At 36.3% G+C, this 18,854-nt stretch overlaps 3 protein-coding genes across 7 annotated transcripts; 2 read left to right on the top strand and 1 right to left on the bottom strand.

Annotated features, from left to right (window-relative positions):
- Positions 1 to 2,536: 2,536 nt before the first annotated feature.
- Positions 2,537 to 8,025, top strand: LOC125213440. Of its 4 annotated transcripts, none has more exons than XM_048113993.1 (17): positions 2,537 to 2,833; positions 3,088 to 3,138; positions 3,244 to 3,480; positions 3,649 to 3,747; positions 3,851 to 3,906; positions 4,183 to 4,294; positions 4,656 to 4,835; positions 4,930 to 5,178; positions 5,501 to 5,683; positions 5,784 to 5,951; positions 6,045 to 6,167; positions 6,334 to 6,633; positions 6,734 to 6,832; positions 6,909 to 7,091; positions 7,189 to 7,403; positions 7,487 to 7,523; positions 7,740 to 8,025. In XM_048113993.1, the coding sequence occupies exons 1-16, from the start codon at positions 2,699 to 2,701 to the stop codon at positions 7,518 to 7,520; spliced, it is 2,424 nt and encodes an 807-aa protein (XP_047969950.1). In that variant the 5' UTR covers positions 2,537 to 2,698; the 3' UTR covers positions 7,521 to 7,523; positions 7,740 to 8,025. The 4 variants fall into 4 exon arrangements, with proteins under 4 accessions (XP_047969950.1, XP_047969952.1, XP_047969951.1 ...); XM_048113995.1 differs by having other exon boundaries at positions 2,538 to 2,833; positions 3,250 to 3,480; positions 7,487 to 7,519; XM_048113994.1 differs by having other exon boundaries at positions 2,538 to 2,833; positions 5,784 to 5,945; positions 7,487 to 7,519.
- Positions 8,026 to 8,125: 100 nt separating this feature from the next.
- Positions 8,126 to 10,942, bottom strand: LOC125213441 (GRF1-interacting factor 2-like). The gene is made up of 4 exons (XM_048113996.1): positions 10,670 to 10,942; positions 10,060 to 10,136; positions 8,846 to 8,930; positions 8,126 to 8,716 (listed from the first exon to the last, which is right to left on the bottom strand). The coding sequence occupies exons 1-4, from the start codon at positions 10,748 to 10,750 to the stop codon at positions 8,384 to 8,386; spliced, it is 576 nt and encodes a 191-aa protein (XP_047969953.1). The 5' UTR covers positions 10,751 to 10,942; the 3' UTR covers positions 8,126 to 8,383.
- A 202-nt stretch (positions 10,943 to 11,144) lies between these two features.
- Positions 11,145 to 18,706, top strand: LOC125213399 (endonuclease MutS2). 2 transcript variants are annotated; one of them, XM_048113916.1, is made up of 20 exons: positions 11,145 to 11,489; positions 11,935 to 12,060; positions 12,300 to 12,467; positions 12,557 to 12,640; positions 12,721 to 12,771; positions 12,948 to 13,004; positions 13,172 to 13,254; positions 13,739 to 13,868; positions 13,952 to 14,011; positions 14,432 to 14,668; positions 15,325 to 15,402; positions 15,489 to 15,636; positions 15,796 to 15,923; positions 16,129 to 16,176; positions 16,351 to 16,481; positions 16,553 to 16,635; positions 16,865 to 16,968; positions 17,415 to 17,485; positions 17,777 to 18,084; positions 18,270 to 18,706. In XM_048113916.1, the coding sequence occupies exons 1-20, from the start codon at positions 11,196 to 11,198 to the stop codon at positions 18,428 to 18,430; spliced, it is 2,550 nt and encodes an 849-aa protein (XP_047969873.1). In that variant the 5' UTR covers positions 11,145 to 11,195; the 3' UTR covers positions 18,431 to 18,706. The 2 variants fall into 2 exon arrangements, 1 of the variants encoding a protein (XP_047969873.1); XR_007174938.1 differs by lacking the exon at positions 18,270 to 18,706 and having other exon boundaries at positions 17,410 to 17,485; positions 17,777 to 17,833.
- Positions 18,707 to 18,854: the final 148 nt, after the last annotated feature.

The raw sequence follows: 18,854 nt of genomic DNA, 5'->3' as shown, positions 1-18,854 counted from the left end.
CTTTTTAATATCTTATGTAGTACTCGTAATAATATGTTGCTTATTGTGCTCTATATACTTCAAGAATACACAAGTTGAGCATTTTTTTAATTTAACTTTTTCGTTTATAAGCCCATTTCACATTAATTGCACGTAATGTTGTAATTTACCTAATATTGAGTCATCACCATTGCATTGGAAGTATTTAAATATATTTATCTAAACAGATGTCTAGAAGCCAAACAGTATGAGTGTAGGACTTTGAATCGAGACTAATTCAAAACGTGCAAGCAAACTATATACTAATCGAATTCAATAAAATAAACAATATTTATTTGGGATTAAAATATACTCCCTCCGTTCCCTATTAGGAGTCGCACTTTGACCGGACACGGGTTTTAAGAAATGTAAAGAAAAGTTGGTTGAAAAAGTTAGTGGAATGTGGGACCCATTTTTTTATATTGGTTTTATAATAAAATGTGGGTGAATTGAGTTAGTGGAACGTTGGACCTAATTACTATTTATGGTAAAAATGAAGTGTGATTCTTAATTAGGGACGGACCCGAAATGGAAAAGTGTGACTCTTAATAGGGGACGGATGGAGTACTATATAAATATAACAGACTTCAATAATTATAATTTATCGCTTGATCAAATTATGGAACTTAGTCAAAAAAAAGAAATCGCAGTAGTAGTACTTTTTGGGCATGGTGTATCTTCAAGCTTCAGTGTTTTTATCAAATAAAAAATATATATATTTGGAAAAAAAATTACTATTTACAATCAAGTTTTGTGATATTTTAGTCGAATTACATGGAATTTAATCTAAGTCAACCGCCGCGTTTATCATATAACTTCACATGCTCGACTAAGAAATTTTATTTTATTGATAAAAAATTATTGTTTCTTGGCATACAAGTGATTTTGAGGCTTATAAATATGTGCTACCACAAGTCGAAAATAAACTCAACATCTGCACCTATTTATCAATCCACGATTCTTTTTTCATCAAAACATACCCCACTTTCTTTTTATAAAAAGTTTGATTATAGTTTGCAGCGTTAAAGAATGGAAATCGATCTATTCGACAATCATAGTTATACAAAGACTCACAATTTCATCAGATGGAAATCGGGAAAAATGATCGACTTGAGACTTGTTGCTTTGCTAGAATCGTTCGGAGAGATGTACATCAAACGGCGCGAATTCTTTAAGAAGATTTTCGACGAAACTTATGAAGAATTGTTTGAGATGGTCGGGAATGCATTGAATAATATGAAGAAGACGAAGAGCATGAGCATGAGGGCGATTGGGACTAGAGGAATTGACGACGAGATCGAGGAGCTAAGAGATGAGAGATTCAAGGTTAAGACTCCAAATGTGATCGTGGAGGGACAAGCTGCTCCGACTCAGACCGCAAAAGATTCATCTAGTAATTCAAATTAAATATAATACACTGTAATTCTCAATTTATTTATCGCGTAATTATGTATACATACTTTTTATATTTGTTTTGCACTTTTTTAGCTTTTCATAGTATGACAATGATTTAAGTTTATACTATTGTACATTTAAAGTTTTGTACATTGGAAGTTCATGAATAAAGTTATCGAATTTATAGTTTGAATGTCTTGTAAACTATATTCATTAAGAAAAAAATGGGAAAATATAAACATACAACCTACGCGTACATAATATCTTTAAATTTTTATATTTATTATATTATATATAGCAATAAGAAAGAAGTGATATATATATTTTATGTTGAATCGTAATATGATTTCGAGCCATATCTTTAAATTTTTATATTTATTAGATTATATGTAGCAATAAGAAAGAAGTGATATAGATATTTTATGTTGAATCGTAATATGATTTCGAGTTTGATTTGAATTAACTATACAATATTAAGTAAAAATATATATTTTTTTCCAAAGTGTTGCAAAATGATTAGTATGAAATTTATTTTAAATCAATTAATGTTTACAATACGATTTTCATTGTAAAATGTTAAAACAAGTTCGGTTATGTACGTACAATTATGTACGTTTATTAAAATTTTGTTGAAATAATGAATAATTTTTTTGTATCCAAAACACAAATATTTTAAATTGATCCAAATTTTTTTTATAAACTTACATAATTTTTCTCAGCTTATTATAATTACAAAAAAAATATATAGAGATAATGGACATTCAAATTATAAAATTTGTACAGAGTATTTATTTATTTTAATGAAACAATATCATTCTAATCATCATAAATATGGAGTATCATTTCATAAATAACTGAGATAATTTTAATTTTTTAATTATTAATTTTAATTGAATACATATAAGTTTCAAGTAATTAAATTTGACTCCATAATTTAAATGACTATTATAACTACTGAGCAGAATATTTCTCAGTTAAAAAAGAAAAAGAAAAACGAAACTAGTCCACGGAAATTCATACGAGTAGGTGCGAAGCAGGCAAATATTTTTTAAGCCCCTCTAAAACCCTTAATTCATAACAGAACCCCAAAATCTGCCGCAAAAACGTACAAAAATTTGTTGGATTCACTTCGTCGTTACTATCTCTCTACATACTTCCAAATCCCATCTCCATTTTCTGTTCGCTCACTCTGATTTCTCTCTCCACGTCTGGCCTTTTTGAGGTGAAGGTTTTTCACAACAAATTAGGGCATTTTAAGGATAAAAGGTGTGATTTTTTTGAGTTAATGGAGGCCGCGCCCGGTGCTACTGCCGCGGTGCGCAATGGCGGGGTTGCGATGCTGGATTCTTCGCCGTTTGAACCTTCCCGCGACGAGTGGCGCGTAGTATCTGAGCAATCGGTTAGAAGCTCCGGTAACGAGGTGAGGATCTGCTTGTAATGTCGTTATTTAGCCTTAGAATTCGGATTGGGAAATTAATTTTGGGGGAAAATGAACTGAAGGTCCCGAAATTAGTGAATATTCTGCTAGTGCTGCTCTATTCCTGTTTAGTTGTCTGATTCTCGGAGCTCTACTTGTAGAAAATAGTGTTTGATGTAACATTGCACTAAAATTTGGGTCTTTTTTTGTGAATATTGCTCTCTGTATTTTTACTATGTTTGTGGCTGCATGCACAGGAGTTGGAGCGCTCAAAAGTAGGTCGATCGGATGAGAGATTAATATACGAGGTGATAGCTGTGTTTAGAACTATTTTTTCTTCTTATTCTCTATAGCTGGTTAGTTGCTGCAATAATTTGATGAAAATCAAAATGAATGATTGTTTTTATGTGAAGGTGCAGCATGGAAGAAGGCAACTCGATGTTGATTTTCACTCGATCGTGATTGATGGGGGTCTGGATAATGATATTTTGCAGCAAAGACTTCACAATGTAGTGGAAAAAAGGGAGGAGTTGCAGAACATGGAGCTTGAACTTCGAGCCCAAGTCTCCGTACGATCTGAAGTTGCGAGATTGCATAATACATTTGATGGTCAGATAAAAGAGCACATGAATGCCAATGTCAAACTTCAGGTTTTTGTATTTATTTTGTTATGGAAACCGTGATATATATGTATACTGCTACTGCATTGTGGACAATCATGACTTTTCACTAAGGTGCCATCCACTGTGGGTATACACAAGGATGTGTGCTAATCATGGACGTTTCTTGCTAACCTTGGAAGGTTGGTTGATTTCTAGGAACAACTGCATGAAAAGGAACAGAAGATATATGAGTTGGAGAGAAGGATGGATGAAAAGGAAAGAGAATTACATGCTATCAGATTGGACAATGAAGCGGTCAGTTTAAAATTTTGATGCTTTATATTTTCTATTTGATTGGGAGTCTGCTAATGGTTCATGGTGAATATTTCTGAGTCTAACCTTTCCTCTTGTTTAGCAGGCTTGGGCCAAAGAGGATCTTTTAAGGGAACAAAACAACAAGCTTCAGAGCTACATGTATTTTTCTTTAATCTTGAATGTATTTTTCCTATTTCTTATTTGTATTCTTATTAGATGATATTAGAAATCATGTTTCATGATTATCTAATCTTTTTTGTTGCATGCTTTACTCAAACTCATTACCTACTGTTAAGTAGTTTTTCTGTCATAATAAGCTATACTTTAATGCTTTTCTTGCTATGTTTGCATCATGTGTAATTGTGTAGGGCTGGAATAATTTATATACCTTGCAACTACTATGTGTATGTCTCACATTCTCACAATTCATTGTAGGATGGAGAGGGATAATGTCGAAGCTGATAGAGCACAGCATATTAAACAAATTCATGATCTTCAGGAACATATTCAAGAAAAAGAGCGCCAGTTCCTTGAATTGCAGGAACAGGTTTCTTGATTATTTTATGTGTCATGCATATCTTTATCTTTGCAACATTGTCTCATTATCCCGGAGCACCTGTTTAATCGCCATTTGGTTGTTAGCTTCTTTAGTTCAGATTGATATTAATTGCATTTGTGTAAACAATATGGGTTTGGTCTTGTTGACTTACACTACTCTATTTATGATATCACCGCATTGGAGCTTTTGTTTGTCTTTGTGTGTGTGTGTGTGATACTAGATTGATAGTTCTGTTGAGATGTAGTATTAGTTTGTTCTCTAGGTAACGTTTTGTTTGACAATGTGACTCAAGTTTTATCTGCCAAGTTTTTGAAGATTATAATAAAGCAGATTGCAATGTCTGTTGTAGCATAGGATTGCTCAAGAAACTGCCATTTTTAAAGATGAGCAGATAAGGGATGCACAAACTTGGATATCTCGTGCTCAGGAAATTGATGCATTGCAAACATCCGCTAATCACACCTTACAATCTGAACTGAGAGAACGAACAGAACAGTATAATCAGTTGTGGCTTGGCTGTCAAAGACAGGTTCTTAAGATGAAACAATCATACTAGAAGCCATTTGCAACATTGGTTGTTCTCATTTTCTTTCTGTAGCTAAAATAATATACTCTGATGTCAGTTTGGGGAAATGGAAAGGCTTCATTTGCACGTACAACAGCTCCAGCTTGAAATGGCCGATTCAAGAGAAAAGAGTGGAAACCAATCAGATGCGTCTCATGTTTTGCATACAAATTCAAATGACGCATCTCGACTTGAACATGCGAATGGTATCCAGTTGGAGGTGAATGATCGCAACTCACCCAATGTAAACACTGGTAGCTTAGAAAATGGAAATTCTGAAACTTCTGGAGGGACCACGGTAACACAGGTAAATCTTCTAAATTCTTTTTGTTGGTATTTTTATACAAGCTTTTCTCTATTTGTGCCCTTTTGAAGCTGGAAGCTCTAACATTGTTTGCATGCCTAGTAATTCTGTAATTAGCACTCGTTTCTTTCAGTTTCTCATATTAGTACTAGATTTTGCAAATTCATAGTTGTCAAAAGTTTCCATCTACGAATAGGAGCTGAAATGAAGGATTCCTGCTGTAATTAGTGCAAGTCGCAATGTAGAAACATTTCCCCAACTTTTTGTTCCATTCACCTTTTTCTGTTTGCTGAGTTTTGTTCCCTCTTTTTTCTCTCTTGAACAGAATGACCAAGTTAATGGTGTTCCATTTGCTCCATCATCCATGTTTGGTATGCCGGCCTACCTTCCAACTGCGTTGCATCCATTTGTAATGCAACATGGTGTACCTCATCCCTCGCAAGTCACACAGTCTCCTTTGCAGTCATTATCCGGTATGCCATTGGTGCAAAATTGGCAGAGCCAGCAGGTAAACGGTCTATTGCCTTTTTTCCCCTATGTTAGTTGAGTTTGTGCATTTCTTTGTTTATATAAACCTAAATCCTAAACCATAAACTGAACATTTGCAGTATCCTGAGCAAACTGAAGGAAATTTGTCTAGGACGCATTCTCATTTTGACCATGAAGCATTAGCGGTAAATGAGCATGGTCATCGTGCAAACTATGTGGATGCAAGCATCGATTCACAGCTAGATGCTGCTGATTCTGTGGTTCCATCACCAAATGGAGAGGTAGAGGTTGGTAGCTTAAAGATGACTCTTGTACAAGTGGCTGTGTTCCTTATTTATGCCCTTATATATCTTGTTTATAATTATGTCATGCATTTTTAGGTGCATGACTCTATAGATGAGAGCCATGATAAAGCCCAATCTCAGCTGAACTTGCAGCAAATATCATCCCAGTTTCATGAGGCTCTTAGAGTGGATCCCCTCTATAATGGCAATGACGCTAAGGTTTTTCTAATGTTCCTCTAGCACATGTTTTGCAATTTACTTCTGCATAATCGCTTGGCCATAGCCTATGTGCTGAAACTTATGTTCTTGAGTCTGGACTTAATTCCTATGTTTAGTATGCTTCTTTAAAATTAAATTGATCAAACTACTACTACTACTACCTCAGGAGAAGAAAGGCACACCTGTAATTAGTCACAGCATGGATGACAGAAATGCAATGATGGAACATCCTAGTTTTGCAATCAATGCATCTTCATCAGAAGGACAAACCCGTGCTGTTAATATTAGTGAAACAGCCTCACGTACTGCCTCGAGTGATGCTTCAACCATTGCCTTTGCTTCCATGGAGCAGAAGAGTGATATAGCTGGAAATCTTGGGGAAAGTTATCTATTGGACGAAAGAGCATTGCTGGCTTCTATAGCTCGCGCTATAGGATCTGGTGGCAGGACCAGAATTAGTTCAACCGTGAGTTAATTTATTTGCTCCCACTTCATATTAGTAGTAATTTATTTCCAGCTATGACTGTTATTGGGTGCCTGATGATATCTGACATGTCTTTGGACAGCTTCCAAATAGACTTGGAAAAATGCTTGCACCTCTTCACTGGCATGATTATAAAAAGAAGTATGGGAAGCTTGATGATTTTGTGGGCAATCATCCTGATGTAAGTCCCCTTAGTCTTTATGTTTCAACATCTTAGTAGATGATGATTATTCATTGTGACTATTATCTTGCTGCAGTTATTTTTGATCGAGGGAGACTACATTCAGCTACGAGAAGGTGCACAAAAAACCATAGCAGCCACAGCAACTGCTGCTAAAGTGGCCGCTGCAGCTGCTGCTGCAGCTGCTCCATCTTCATTCACATCACTGACGCCTTCTGTAGCAGTTACTCCCATGGCACATTCCCACAGATCGAAAAAGGTGTCCTCTTGAATTCTCCTGTAAACTCTGACAAGGCCCCAGTTTCCATGATTTTGTAGTTGTTGGGCTTCCAAATATGTCTGACCATCCTTCTCAGTTCTCAGCAATGCAAAGTCAGAACTTGAACGGCAGCACCTTTCATGTTGCTGGAGGAGTCTCAAATGGTATTTTGAACAGATCAAACGATCATGCAGAACCGAAGAGCTCAGTTGGCAATGGGATGAGCCCTGACAGAATTGATTATCATCAAAGCAAGGTTTCATCTCACGGGAAGCCTGGTATGAGCATGGCTGGGCAAAAACCGAACAACAGGTTCTTTATAAGAATTTAGTGAATTTGTCCAATAACAATCATTTCCTTAGAAAACAAAATCTCATTATTATATGTTATTTCAGGACAACTACTGCTGCATCAAGTCCCAGAAGATAGTAAGTACGCGCGTATATTTAGATTGTACTGTTTTCTTACAAAACAGAGACCTTTGCTTGTGAATCTCCTGATGGCATAAATTATCACTTACATATGATCCAAGGATGGCGAAAAGCGTGCACCAAATTAGTAACTGGACTTTAAATCGATAATATGTCCATCAGTATGTTTGATTACATGGATCCACTCATCATCTCGACTTCTGACTCTCATGTGCAGGATATTTTGGTAATTTGAGCGACGTGCTGATTAACTTAATTTCAGCTTACAGGAAGAAGCTGTAACATGTCAAGTTGAAATATGCATTTTATATATCCCCATGGAAATGTGATTCAAGATATAATTATGTATTGGTGACCGTATAGTAACTGGGGCTTTTTTCCTATTGGTGTCAAGCTATCCCATTTCTTATAGCTTTTAATTTTGATGATGACTAAACTGAACCCCAACCAACCATGGTTCTATTTTGACCACTATGACATTAATCTATGCCAGTTTGTATGTATTCTTGTGATCCCTTTACCTCTGTATAAGTACGTGTTTGATTTATTTTCTGAAAATGTGTAGCCTACATAATGTGCTACCAAATGGAGTTCCAGATCAACTTCAGTGTAACACAAACATTCATTTGATATAGTGCAGACATGAAAACTGGAGATCTATGTCTAGCTATGTAACTCATGCCCGTCTTACAATGCCTCAGACGTTTTGAAAACCATCATTCTACAACATCTAAACCTAAATAATTTATAGTAATATCAAAACATTCATCTTAACTATTTCGGTTCATACTTAACCGTGGAAAGGTACTACTACTGAGCTGGATACAGCCATCATGGAAAGGGAAGCAAGCCTTAAAAGTATCATTCTCGGCCATCTGCAGGTCCAAAATTGGTGTTTCCTTGGTTATCACCGGAGACACCCTCCAGCATGCCTGACTGGCTTCCTGGAAAACCCATTGAACCGCTCGGACCTGGCTGCCCAGGTAGTTGCAAGCCGTTGGGCCCTCCTCCAAGACCGAAATGGGCAGGAAGTTGCTGCTGGAACTGGAGCATCTGATTCTGCTGGTCCTGAGGCCGGAGAGCATTGAGCTGAAAGGGTGACTTCGCAACAGGAGCACCAGGTTGCTGCATTATTGGAGTATGGATTTGCAGTCCTGAGGCGGTTCCTTGGGTTGCGACTAAACTATTAGGAAGCTGCATGAGAATATCATTTCATTAGGAGAAGTATTGTGTGTCTAACCAGCACTGGAGGAATATACTTGGGTTACCGTTGCTGGTATAAACATAATATCCAGTAGATTCATAATAAAACGATAGATGAACCTGTGAAGGCATTCCGGATCCTGGAGGCTGCGCATCAGCAATAGCAGCTAAATACATTAAATTCTTCTGAAGGATAGCTTGGTACCTGAAACATTTAACATGATTGAGGATCAAGGGTACATTTGGCTTCATTGTTCGACTCTATTTGCATTCTTGAAACATACTTCCAGAGTAACACATCACTATTCCCAACTTATCCTTCAAACACATCACAGTTTTACTAGGAAAATTTCAGCTTCACATCACCCTTTCCAGCTTATCGTCAAACACATTCCGCCACAACTGAAATTAATCCAACATAGACTAAAGGTCTCTGGGTAAATATTGGGATTTCCGTGTTGCATAGCAGCCTCAGGAAGTAAATCCAATATTCATACATTGAAAAAATGCCAATAGAGTAACGAGAATTCTAGATGTTCTGGATATGACTGCTCCGATATCCACAGAAGAACATGCTAGTGTTTAACAAAAAAGACTAAACATAGCTCTACCACAAGTTACAATACCACAGCTCAAACACGTGCATGAAAGTGTCCCGGACATTAAAAATGCACGCTACAATTTTGACAAACTCTAACGATGCCTAATTATGCTTCCACATCTTAGCTCCTCTTTACTTTAAGTAGCATACTGCTCTCAATTATAACCTTTGAAGTTTGAGATTCCTTTTGAGCGTTTACTAATCAACATTGCACACGAGGGCAAGGCCATTTTGGTAAAGTGAATATTAAGTGATATACTAGCAACAAGTACTCACTATATAGCAACATCAGGAAATAAAGGTAAGGATATAACACTGAAGAAACACTACTGAAAAGTCAAAAATATAGTCTGAAATTTATAATTTCAGAAAAAAATACCATTTTATTCATAGTTGGGATGGATATAGTTTTTCATCTTTGTGCATCACATTCACATATCGGGAAACTGTAAGTTCTGATATTAGCTTTATTTTCTTTGAGACAATTCAAAACCAAAATTGAAAGAGCTTTTGTTAGTTAGGCAACAACTCATAGCTTAAATGCAACAAATGAGTTCTTCAGCTTGTCCACACCATTTAAGAAGTCGTTTCAGAAACATTGTACTTGGAAACAAAGGATAAAGTTAAGTGATGACAAAAGTGCTGCAAACAATGACAATGGTAAAGATAAACAATCTATATACATGATATCAATTAAACAAACCACTGGCAAACAAGAAGAAATGCGACTCACCTAGCGCACTCTGCTATTTTCCCCATATTCTGATTCTCCAGTATCGCCACAATAAGATTTTTGTTCTCATCCAAATACTGCATCAAGCATAATGATGATGGATACATTAAATCTTCCAATAAGTCGTTCAAATCCACGAACAACTAGTAAATCTTTGCTGTACTAGATAAGCCAACAAGCAAACAAAGCTACACCACACCTATAATGGTTCTTGTTTTGGAAAAGTTACAAAAAGCACAAATCAAAGAAAGCAAAAGTTGGCAAAAATCAAAACCTTTACAAACAATGCATCATATGAAATCCAAGACCAACATTAATGGATGCACAAACACTTACATATTGGTGTTGGTTATGCATTTATTACTGTTGAAATGCATTTATGATACATTTTAATGCCAGTAATCCAATTAGCACGAATTTAAGTTAGAACATAGTAGACGATAGAAAAAACCCCTATAAATGGAAATCCACAAAATCCTATAAATGCGTCATCCACACTCAGACAGCAGAACTTTTCTATTACGCTTCGATTTGTGAACACATACACAATGGATACAAGCCTTTTAAACGCTTATGCAACTAGTTGTACTCCCAGCAGTGAGAGGTGTACCTTCTGAATCTGCTCGGTGGAGACGACATTGATCGCCGCCGGTGAAGCTTGATTCATTGTCTGCGGCGCCTGTTGCTGCATTTCTCAGCAATTTAAGCTGAACCCTTCCTAATTCCCTCGATAATTAACCTTAAAATTGGGTATTCGGGAGCAATGAAATCGAAAAATTTCTGATTTAGCCGAAGACGAAAGAGTATTTCGAAATTGAATTCTAAATTAGGCTACTATACTATTTTTATGCGCAGCTTGCTATTCTTCTTCCTCTTCAACCTATTTTATCCGATTTCATAAATTATTTCTTTTCCTGAAAAATTGATAAGTACAAAAAAAGAAAGTTATGGGGAGTCAAGCCTAGTTTCTTTTTTTTATGAGGGATTAAAAAATATCAGCAAAAATAAGGGACCAAAAAGAAATTACAAACAGAAAGAGAGGCGAAGAATAAAGCTTTTTCTCCATTTTCAGCCTAATCCGAAAATCTTTTCCCTCCATTTATCCAAAGGCATTCATTGCCATCTTCACACGCGCCATGCCTTCACTCCCCTTTCTTCACAACTTCTACCGCTCTCCTTTTCGCGCAACAGCTCTCGGAATCTCCACCACCACGGCGACTGCTAAATTCGTTCAATTTCAGCTCCGCATAGCTCCTTTTAATTTCCGCGGCAAGGCTTTGATAGCAGCGGCTGCTTCCCGAGGCAGTAGTGTGAACGGCGACGATCATCCGTCTATTGTTCTGGACAGCCTCAGAGTTCTGCAGTGGGATCAGCTCTGTGATTGCGTGGCTTCATTCGCCGGCACGACGCTTGGCAAACAAGCCACCAAGGTGAGTGAGTATGCATATCAATATCTTTATCCGCTTGTATTTGTTTGTTTTTATTCATAATTGAATGTAAAATGATCGTGTTTGTATCAATAATTTTTATTACTGCCGAGTAGTTTAATTTAGCATCAGAGTCAGGTTAATCAAATTCCTTTCTGATCCGTGTTATTTAAGTGCATGATTCATTTGAACCTAATTGGTAGCTTCTGTAGTCAGGGGCGGAGATAGGATCTTAAGAATGGGACATACTCCGCATGTATTTAGAAACAGGTTTGGAAGGCAAAGTTACAATATCAATATGTAAATGTTACATGGGAAAGGATGTAATATTACTTGTTGCACAGCTACGAAAAATTCAAACAAGCAAAGATAGCTTGATGATAGCTTGAGTGTTTAGTTAGCTTTTTTTTTGTTTGTTCAGTACATTTGTTATTTTTTGCATGTGCAGGACCAGTTATGGAATTTGAATAAAACTTATCAACGTAGCATAAGGCTCCTAGAAGAGACCAAAGCAGCTGTGGAGATGCATAAATATGGAGCCATGACAGATTTTACTGGCATTGATGTTGCTTTGGTATGGTAATTCTGTACTTTATGATGCATCAGTTAAAATAATTTGCCGTGCGTGAAATATGCTATATCGGGCACTATAGAAATACGAGTGTGATACATTATAAATGATTGATAGTCCTATTTAATTCCTTGACTATTCTTTCTTTTTTTCAGAAGAAAGATGGAATGAAATCCTTTTTCATTCACCTTTCTTCGTAAATGGAATACAAAACATGTTAATTGATCCTCTTTTATTTGAAGGTTGAAACTGGCATAAAATGTGCTCGTAGAGGTTTTCCCGTGAGTGGGAGTGAAGCAATGGCTCTTGTAGTTCTTCTACGACTTGCAGAAACACTACAATTCAATGTCAAAGCTGCAATAAAGGAAGATTCAGATTGGTTTGTGAGGTTTATGCCTCTATCAGAATTGGTACCATAATTGTTGGAGTGACAGAATTGCATTTTCAATTGTTTGCCTAATGGTATGGAATTATGCCTTATTGAGCAGTTATGTTGCAGATTACGGAACTTGTTATCAGTCAGTCGTTGATTAAGTTTATAGAGCAACTTGTAGATGAAGATGGCTCAGTAAAAGATTCTGCGGTTGGTCAATATTGCATTTACATTCACCAATTTGGCATCTAGTTCACCTTCTGGTTGATCATGAAGTTTTCCCGTTTCAGAGTTCAAACTTGCGGCAATCACGTGATCGAGTGCGGCTTCTTGAGAAAAAGGTAAAGTTATGTACTACTATATCTTAAGCAGTGATAACACTTAAAGTTGATGGAATATGTTGAGTGTTATTTGGCTTGGGATATGGAGTATTGGTTCTATTGTTGTGTGTATGAATCTAGTGAAGTCTATTTAAGGGTGACCAATTCATAATTTTTTTAATATTTCCATCATTCAGTTATACCTGTTGATGGAAAACGTGATCAGAAATGAAGCAAAAGAAACGCCTACTCTGGTAACATACTCCTTCTGGAAAATGTACTTGTGATGTACAGTTGTTTACTTCATCTTTTGCACCAACTCCGCATAGCTTCTTATAGATGTAAAATAGTGAGAGTGAAACCTTTTCATATGTAGATTCTAATATATTTGAACTTTTATTGTAAATTTGTGACTGCATAGGAAATATGTAATATTGATGGCAGATGGTGCATAAGCTCAGTTGCTGCAAGGAGTCTAAATATTGAGGGATTATTGTTGGCAAGGTGCGATGACTTCTTTCAATATTTTAACTCCACAGTCTACGAGATGAACACTGATGATTAGTTTGCCAATAGCTGACCTTTTATCGTTATTCTTGCCTTTAAAGTTATGACATTCAGACATTGTAACACAAATATTAAAAGATAAGAGACATGTTTGATCCAGTTGTGCAGACATTGTAACTTTTTTCGGGAGATTTGTAGAATTTTATCTTTTTGTTACATCATAATTATTGATTAAGGCATTACGTCGAATTTGAGACAGCAGTTTAAGTGAGTTTCATGTCAAACTACCCCATTGATTTCCATTTAAGCATAAAACTTTCAGTTTCAGATAGTAATTTTTTTGGTTACTACTACAATTTAATTTATCAATTAAACATAGTTATGTATTAAAAGAGTCACAAAATTTTCGAAGACGTAGTACACTACAATCTGCTTTGTTTTTCCACTACGAACTCATGTGAGAAATAATACATTACTATAGTGGTGCAGGTGCAGGTGCAGGAAACATCATTGAGCCTCTCTCTGCTGTTCCACTTAATGATGAGCTGCAGCAAGCAAGAGATTCTGTTGCAAAGGCAGAGCAGGAGGTTCTTCTAAAGATAACAAAGAAGGTTCTGACAAATTTCTTGAGCTACTGCACTTTTCTTGTATATATGTACTTCAAACCTAATCTTATTTTCTATTTCTTGTACAGATGCAAATAGATTTGAATGACATTGAAAATATATTCAACAGCATTATTAAGATAGACACGGTATGTCAAGGAACTTAGTTCTGGGTTGTAAGTTGCATTGTCGTGAGTACTATTGATTATTTATAGCCCTCTCTCTTGTGGAAACTACTTTTATTCTTCTTACTAGCCCATAAGAAATGCTGTTTTCCCACAATGATTATTGCCTGCATAAATTACTTATTACAGTTAGTAATATTTAAATTGTGAAATTAGTTCTATCAGCTGACCGAACTGATTTTCTACATAGTGTTTTGCAAGGAATATTGCCATTTAATTGTTGATGACTGGAAAAGCATAACTTATATGTGCCATAGAGATCCATAAATGGGGATAATTTCTTTATTAGCATAATGCTACTTATGTCCATTATGTGCGTGCGTGTATAATATCTATGCATACATGCTCGAAATATTGTATTTATATATTTATAATGTGATACAGATTAATGCTAGAGCAAAGTACAGTCTTTCCTTTGAGGGTGCATGTCCTGATTTATATCTGGTAAAAGATAAAGATAGAGCTATTAATGCTGAAACCCCAGCAGAGGAGGAAATTTTATTGGAACAAACTAGGAGGACGTGGATTATGTATCTGCCTAAAGCTCACCATCCGTTATTGCTTCAGAAGCATCGTCACAGTTTACAGATGGCCATGAAAGATCTCAGTAATGCAAATGCTGTACGTTATGCTTCATTTATATTCATGTCTCTTCATACAATCGTACTTCAGGTATATATGTATAGGACTTGAAGAGAACAATCCTTAAAAACATTATCTCGTTTGATTTTACTTGCATGCTACATGGATGGTTAAGTGTTAACATGTGATTTTTACAAGGTTCACTACCACACATAGCTTCTTTCTGTTCCTTTGTTTTTCTAAGTTTTGGATCGGGATGTAGGGGCAAGTGAAGGAAGAATGACCCATATTGTGACATTGTCTTGTTGGGTAAATATAGAGCTCCTTCGGTGGTAATGAGCCTAAAGAGAATGTTTTAAGTGACGGAGCCTGAATTTATTAACTGTATGACATGGCATGTGCTTTTATCATGTGACTTTGCAAATGGCTGATAAGACAGTTACATGTGTCAAACTTGCTGTAGAGGATCTAGCTTCAGGAGCTACTATTAGCATGACAAATACTGCGAGAAATCATCTTGATGGCCCGTTTGCTAGTTACATCTTCACTTGGTGCTATATTTTTCTCCTTGTTAGTAATCGTTAGGGTACAGTAGAGCTTTCCCTTTAGTGGCATACTCAATACAATCTTTGTATTAGGGTTTAGGGTATGATTTGAGATCTATAAGTTCCCTTATAGTCATATGCTTTTTCCAGGAGATCAGGAGAAGGAAACAGCTTGGAGGATCTGCAAAGTTTAAAGAAGATTTGAATGTATCGGCTTTGGAAATGCAGGCAAAACCTTCACAGAAAAATACCCTGCTGTTTCAAGCATAGCTAGCAGGAGTATAGCTTTTGTGATCTCTAAATTGTTATTTCAGGTTGCTAAGTTGAAGCAAGTTCGTCCAGTCCCTTTCGATATATTGATATCACAGAAAACTAGAGTTCTGATTATAACTGGCCCCAACACCGGAGGCAAAACCATTTGCCTGAAAACAGTTGGATTGGCTGCTATGATGGCAAAATCAGGTATGTCAATGTTTTATGTAACTTTTACTTTTCATTATATTGATCTCATCTAATGATTATCATATACCAAAGTACCAAATATATAGCTGATGATTTGTTTTACTTATTGTGTTTTATCTCCTAATATGTGCTGATGCTATCAAGGTCAATGACATGTAGGTCTATATGTTTTGGCTTCAGAAGGGGCAAAAGTTCCCTGGTTTGACTATGTACTTGCTGATATTGGTGATGAACAGTCTCTATCTCAATCTTTATCTACCTTCTCTGGCCATCTAAAACAAATTAGTGTAAGTTGGCAACATAACTTCTTTTGTGTCTCATGTAACTGGATCCTTAGATCAATAACACTCAACTGGATCAGTACTTTGTTATGAGATGTACTGTACTCTATTTATTATATTCGTGCTCATAAAACTTAATGAATTCTAACTGCTTTCCTGATTTGTTCCCTTGTTGAAACTCATTTTTTAACTCCTACTTTGAACCTTGCAGGAAATCAAGGGTCTATCTACCAGTCTGTCATTGGTGCTCTTGGATGAAGTATGGAATTTAAATTATACACTCTTCAGTTCATGTGTTGAAAATCAGTTGACATATTTTTTATTAGAAAATATCAAATAAAAACAAGTGAGCCATGATGGACTTTTTTTAAAAAAAAAAAAAGCATGCTGATAGTATACCAATTAATTAGTATTTTCTATCAACATTTTTTAGGTAGGTGCAGGGACAAATCCTCTCGAGGGAGCTGCCCTGGGGATGTCACTGCTGGAATCTTTTGCTGATTCTGGGGCCTTGTTGACAGTTGCATCTACACATCATGGAGAACTCAAAAGTCTTAAATACAGGTAACTTATGTCAAAATGAAAAATGACACATGACTGTAGCCAATTAACACTTGCTTTTTCACCTATGACAGCAATAATGCCTTTGAAAATGCCTGCATGGAGTTTGATGAAGTGGAGTTGAAACCTACATACAGGGTCCTCTGGGGAGTTCCAGGTTTGAAATATCTACTGTTTGTTGGCCTAGTGAGATGCTATGCTCAAATTTGAACTCTGGTACACAATATGATATTCATCTTGCTCCTAGGCCACTTATTTCTTCCCTCTCCTATTTTGTTTTGGTTGTATTAGCAATAAACATCCAGTATCAACCGCTAATTCTTGTTCCTGCTTTCTACATTTACATTCCGAAGCTCTTTGATACACTTAATTTGCATCAATTTTAGGACGGTCAAATGCTATCAATATTGCTGAGAGGCTCGGACTGCCTGTTGAAATTTTGAGTAATGCGCGCAAACTATATGGAGCAGCTAGTGCAGAAATAAATGAGGTATTTGGATTTGGTTTAATGAACACTTCAATACTGGTTGCCTATAGAGAGGGGCACGGAATCTCCCAACAAATATACGAGTTTCAGTCTTCAATAGATCACGAATTCTCATATCAATCTATGACATTTCAACTTCAGAGATTTCAATGATTTGTTGAGGAGTTGTTTCTTGAGTTCTTTACAGCTATGCAACTCTATGTCTTTTCCTGGTCACTGTTATTATCCTTTCCCGAAATAAACTAGTTAATTTCCCAGGAAGGTGATATCCTGACTCTGTCAACTTCGCCAAGATTGACTTTATTACAACTCTGATAAATAAATAGATAATAGTTTGAATGTCCATAGATCTAGATTTTGTTGTGCTTCAAGTAAATAACTTGTGATTCATATATACTAGTTTGTCAAACACATTCAATCTAGCAAATTCATTTCCAATTTTAGTGCAGGTAATAATGGATATGGAAAGATTCAAGCAGGATTATCATGAAAAAGTTCATGAATCACAGCACTATCTGAGGTGAGAAGCTTTTTACTATGACAAAATAGTTTTGTGGTTTGGTTAGTGTGGCGATTTGACATATTACTGGCAAATTCAGCACTGAATATAGTGTTAAGGCCTAAGGGAAAATGTGCTGGGATTAATTTCACTTACTGTCTAATGATCTTAATGGTAACTGGTAGATGGTAGGAATACTTCCTTCCCAAACTCACCTTATGTACAAAGCAAGTTTGCTAGAACTACGCTTGAGCTGGGCATTTTTGTTGAACTGGTGGCTGGTGCAGAAATGATTCCTTGTTTTGGGTTCAGGATCTCAAAGAAACTCTACCAGAGTCTACTGTTGACTAGAAACAGAGTCACAGAACATAGGATGATGGAAAAACAAAGAATGGTGCAAGAAATATCCAAGATGGCTGCTTCAGCACGTTCCACCATGCACAAGAATCTGCGAGAATCTCGATCACGTCCTACTCCACTGCTCAAACAAACAAAAACAGAGATGGATAAGCATGCTTCAAATATTGTTAATCAACATGCTGCTGCTACAGGTGAAAATAGAACTTGTGTGGCTACTGAGTCTTCCGAGCCTGTGGATAATACCAAGCAGTCAATTACAGGTAATCAATTTCAAAACACAGGTCCAATCTTTTAATTACACCACCACTCTGCGCCAAAGTCAGGTGCCTTGCTTGTTTAATTAGGCCTTGCTTGTTGAACCAGGGGAGTGCCCAAGACATCCCCATCTTAAGTAACTATTTCTTACAGTGTTCCATTTTCTTTTTGTGTTTGTTTCACATTGCAGAGAAGAAGCTTAAACTTCCAAAGGCTGGTGACATGGTGAATGTTCCTTCGCTCAACAAAAAAGCTGCAGTGTTGGAAGTGGATCTATCTAAAGAAGAAGTAGTAGTTCAAGCTGGTTTCTTGAAGGTTAAACTGAAGCTCGCTGATATTGTGCCCTGCTAGCCTTTGTTTCCTTTCTCCTCCAGAAGATAGACATACTCAATGAACTACTACTGTTAGATTTCTTTTCTTTTTCTGTTTATTTATCGTAGCTACGTTTAATCTGCTGGAAGAGATGTAGTTTTGCTGCTGGATATATGATATTTCTAGTGTATAAATGTTAGTATCTGTCCAATTGGTAAATTGTTGTATATACAATGCATGTGCATTAATGGGTAGCACATTTTTGGCATAATAAAGTGCACATGTTTTGGGCCTTTTGGCTATACCTTTTTCATATTTTTGGTGCAGCACAAGAGCTTAAGCAAGTACTACTAAACAGTAATAGCATGTTTGGTACATTTTTGTTCATAGAATTCCATCCCTAGATGAGTAATCCACCCTACCAAATATGCACTAAGTATATTTTAGGAAGTAATCCCCTTTC

This window comes from Salvia hispanica, chromosome 3 (genome assembly GCF_023119035.1).
Source record: "Salvia hispanica cultivar TCC Black 2014 chromosome 3, UniMelb_Shisp_WGS_1.0, whole genome shotgun sequence".
NCBI lineage: Eukaryota > Viridiplantae > Streptophyta > Magnoliopsida > Lamiales > Lamiaceae > Salvia > Salvia hispanica.
This window is presented reverse-complemented; position numbering and strand designations above follow the sequence as displayed.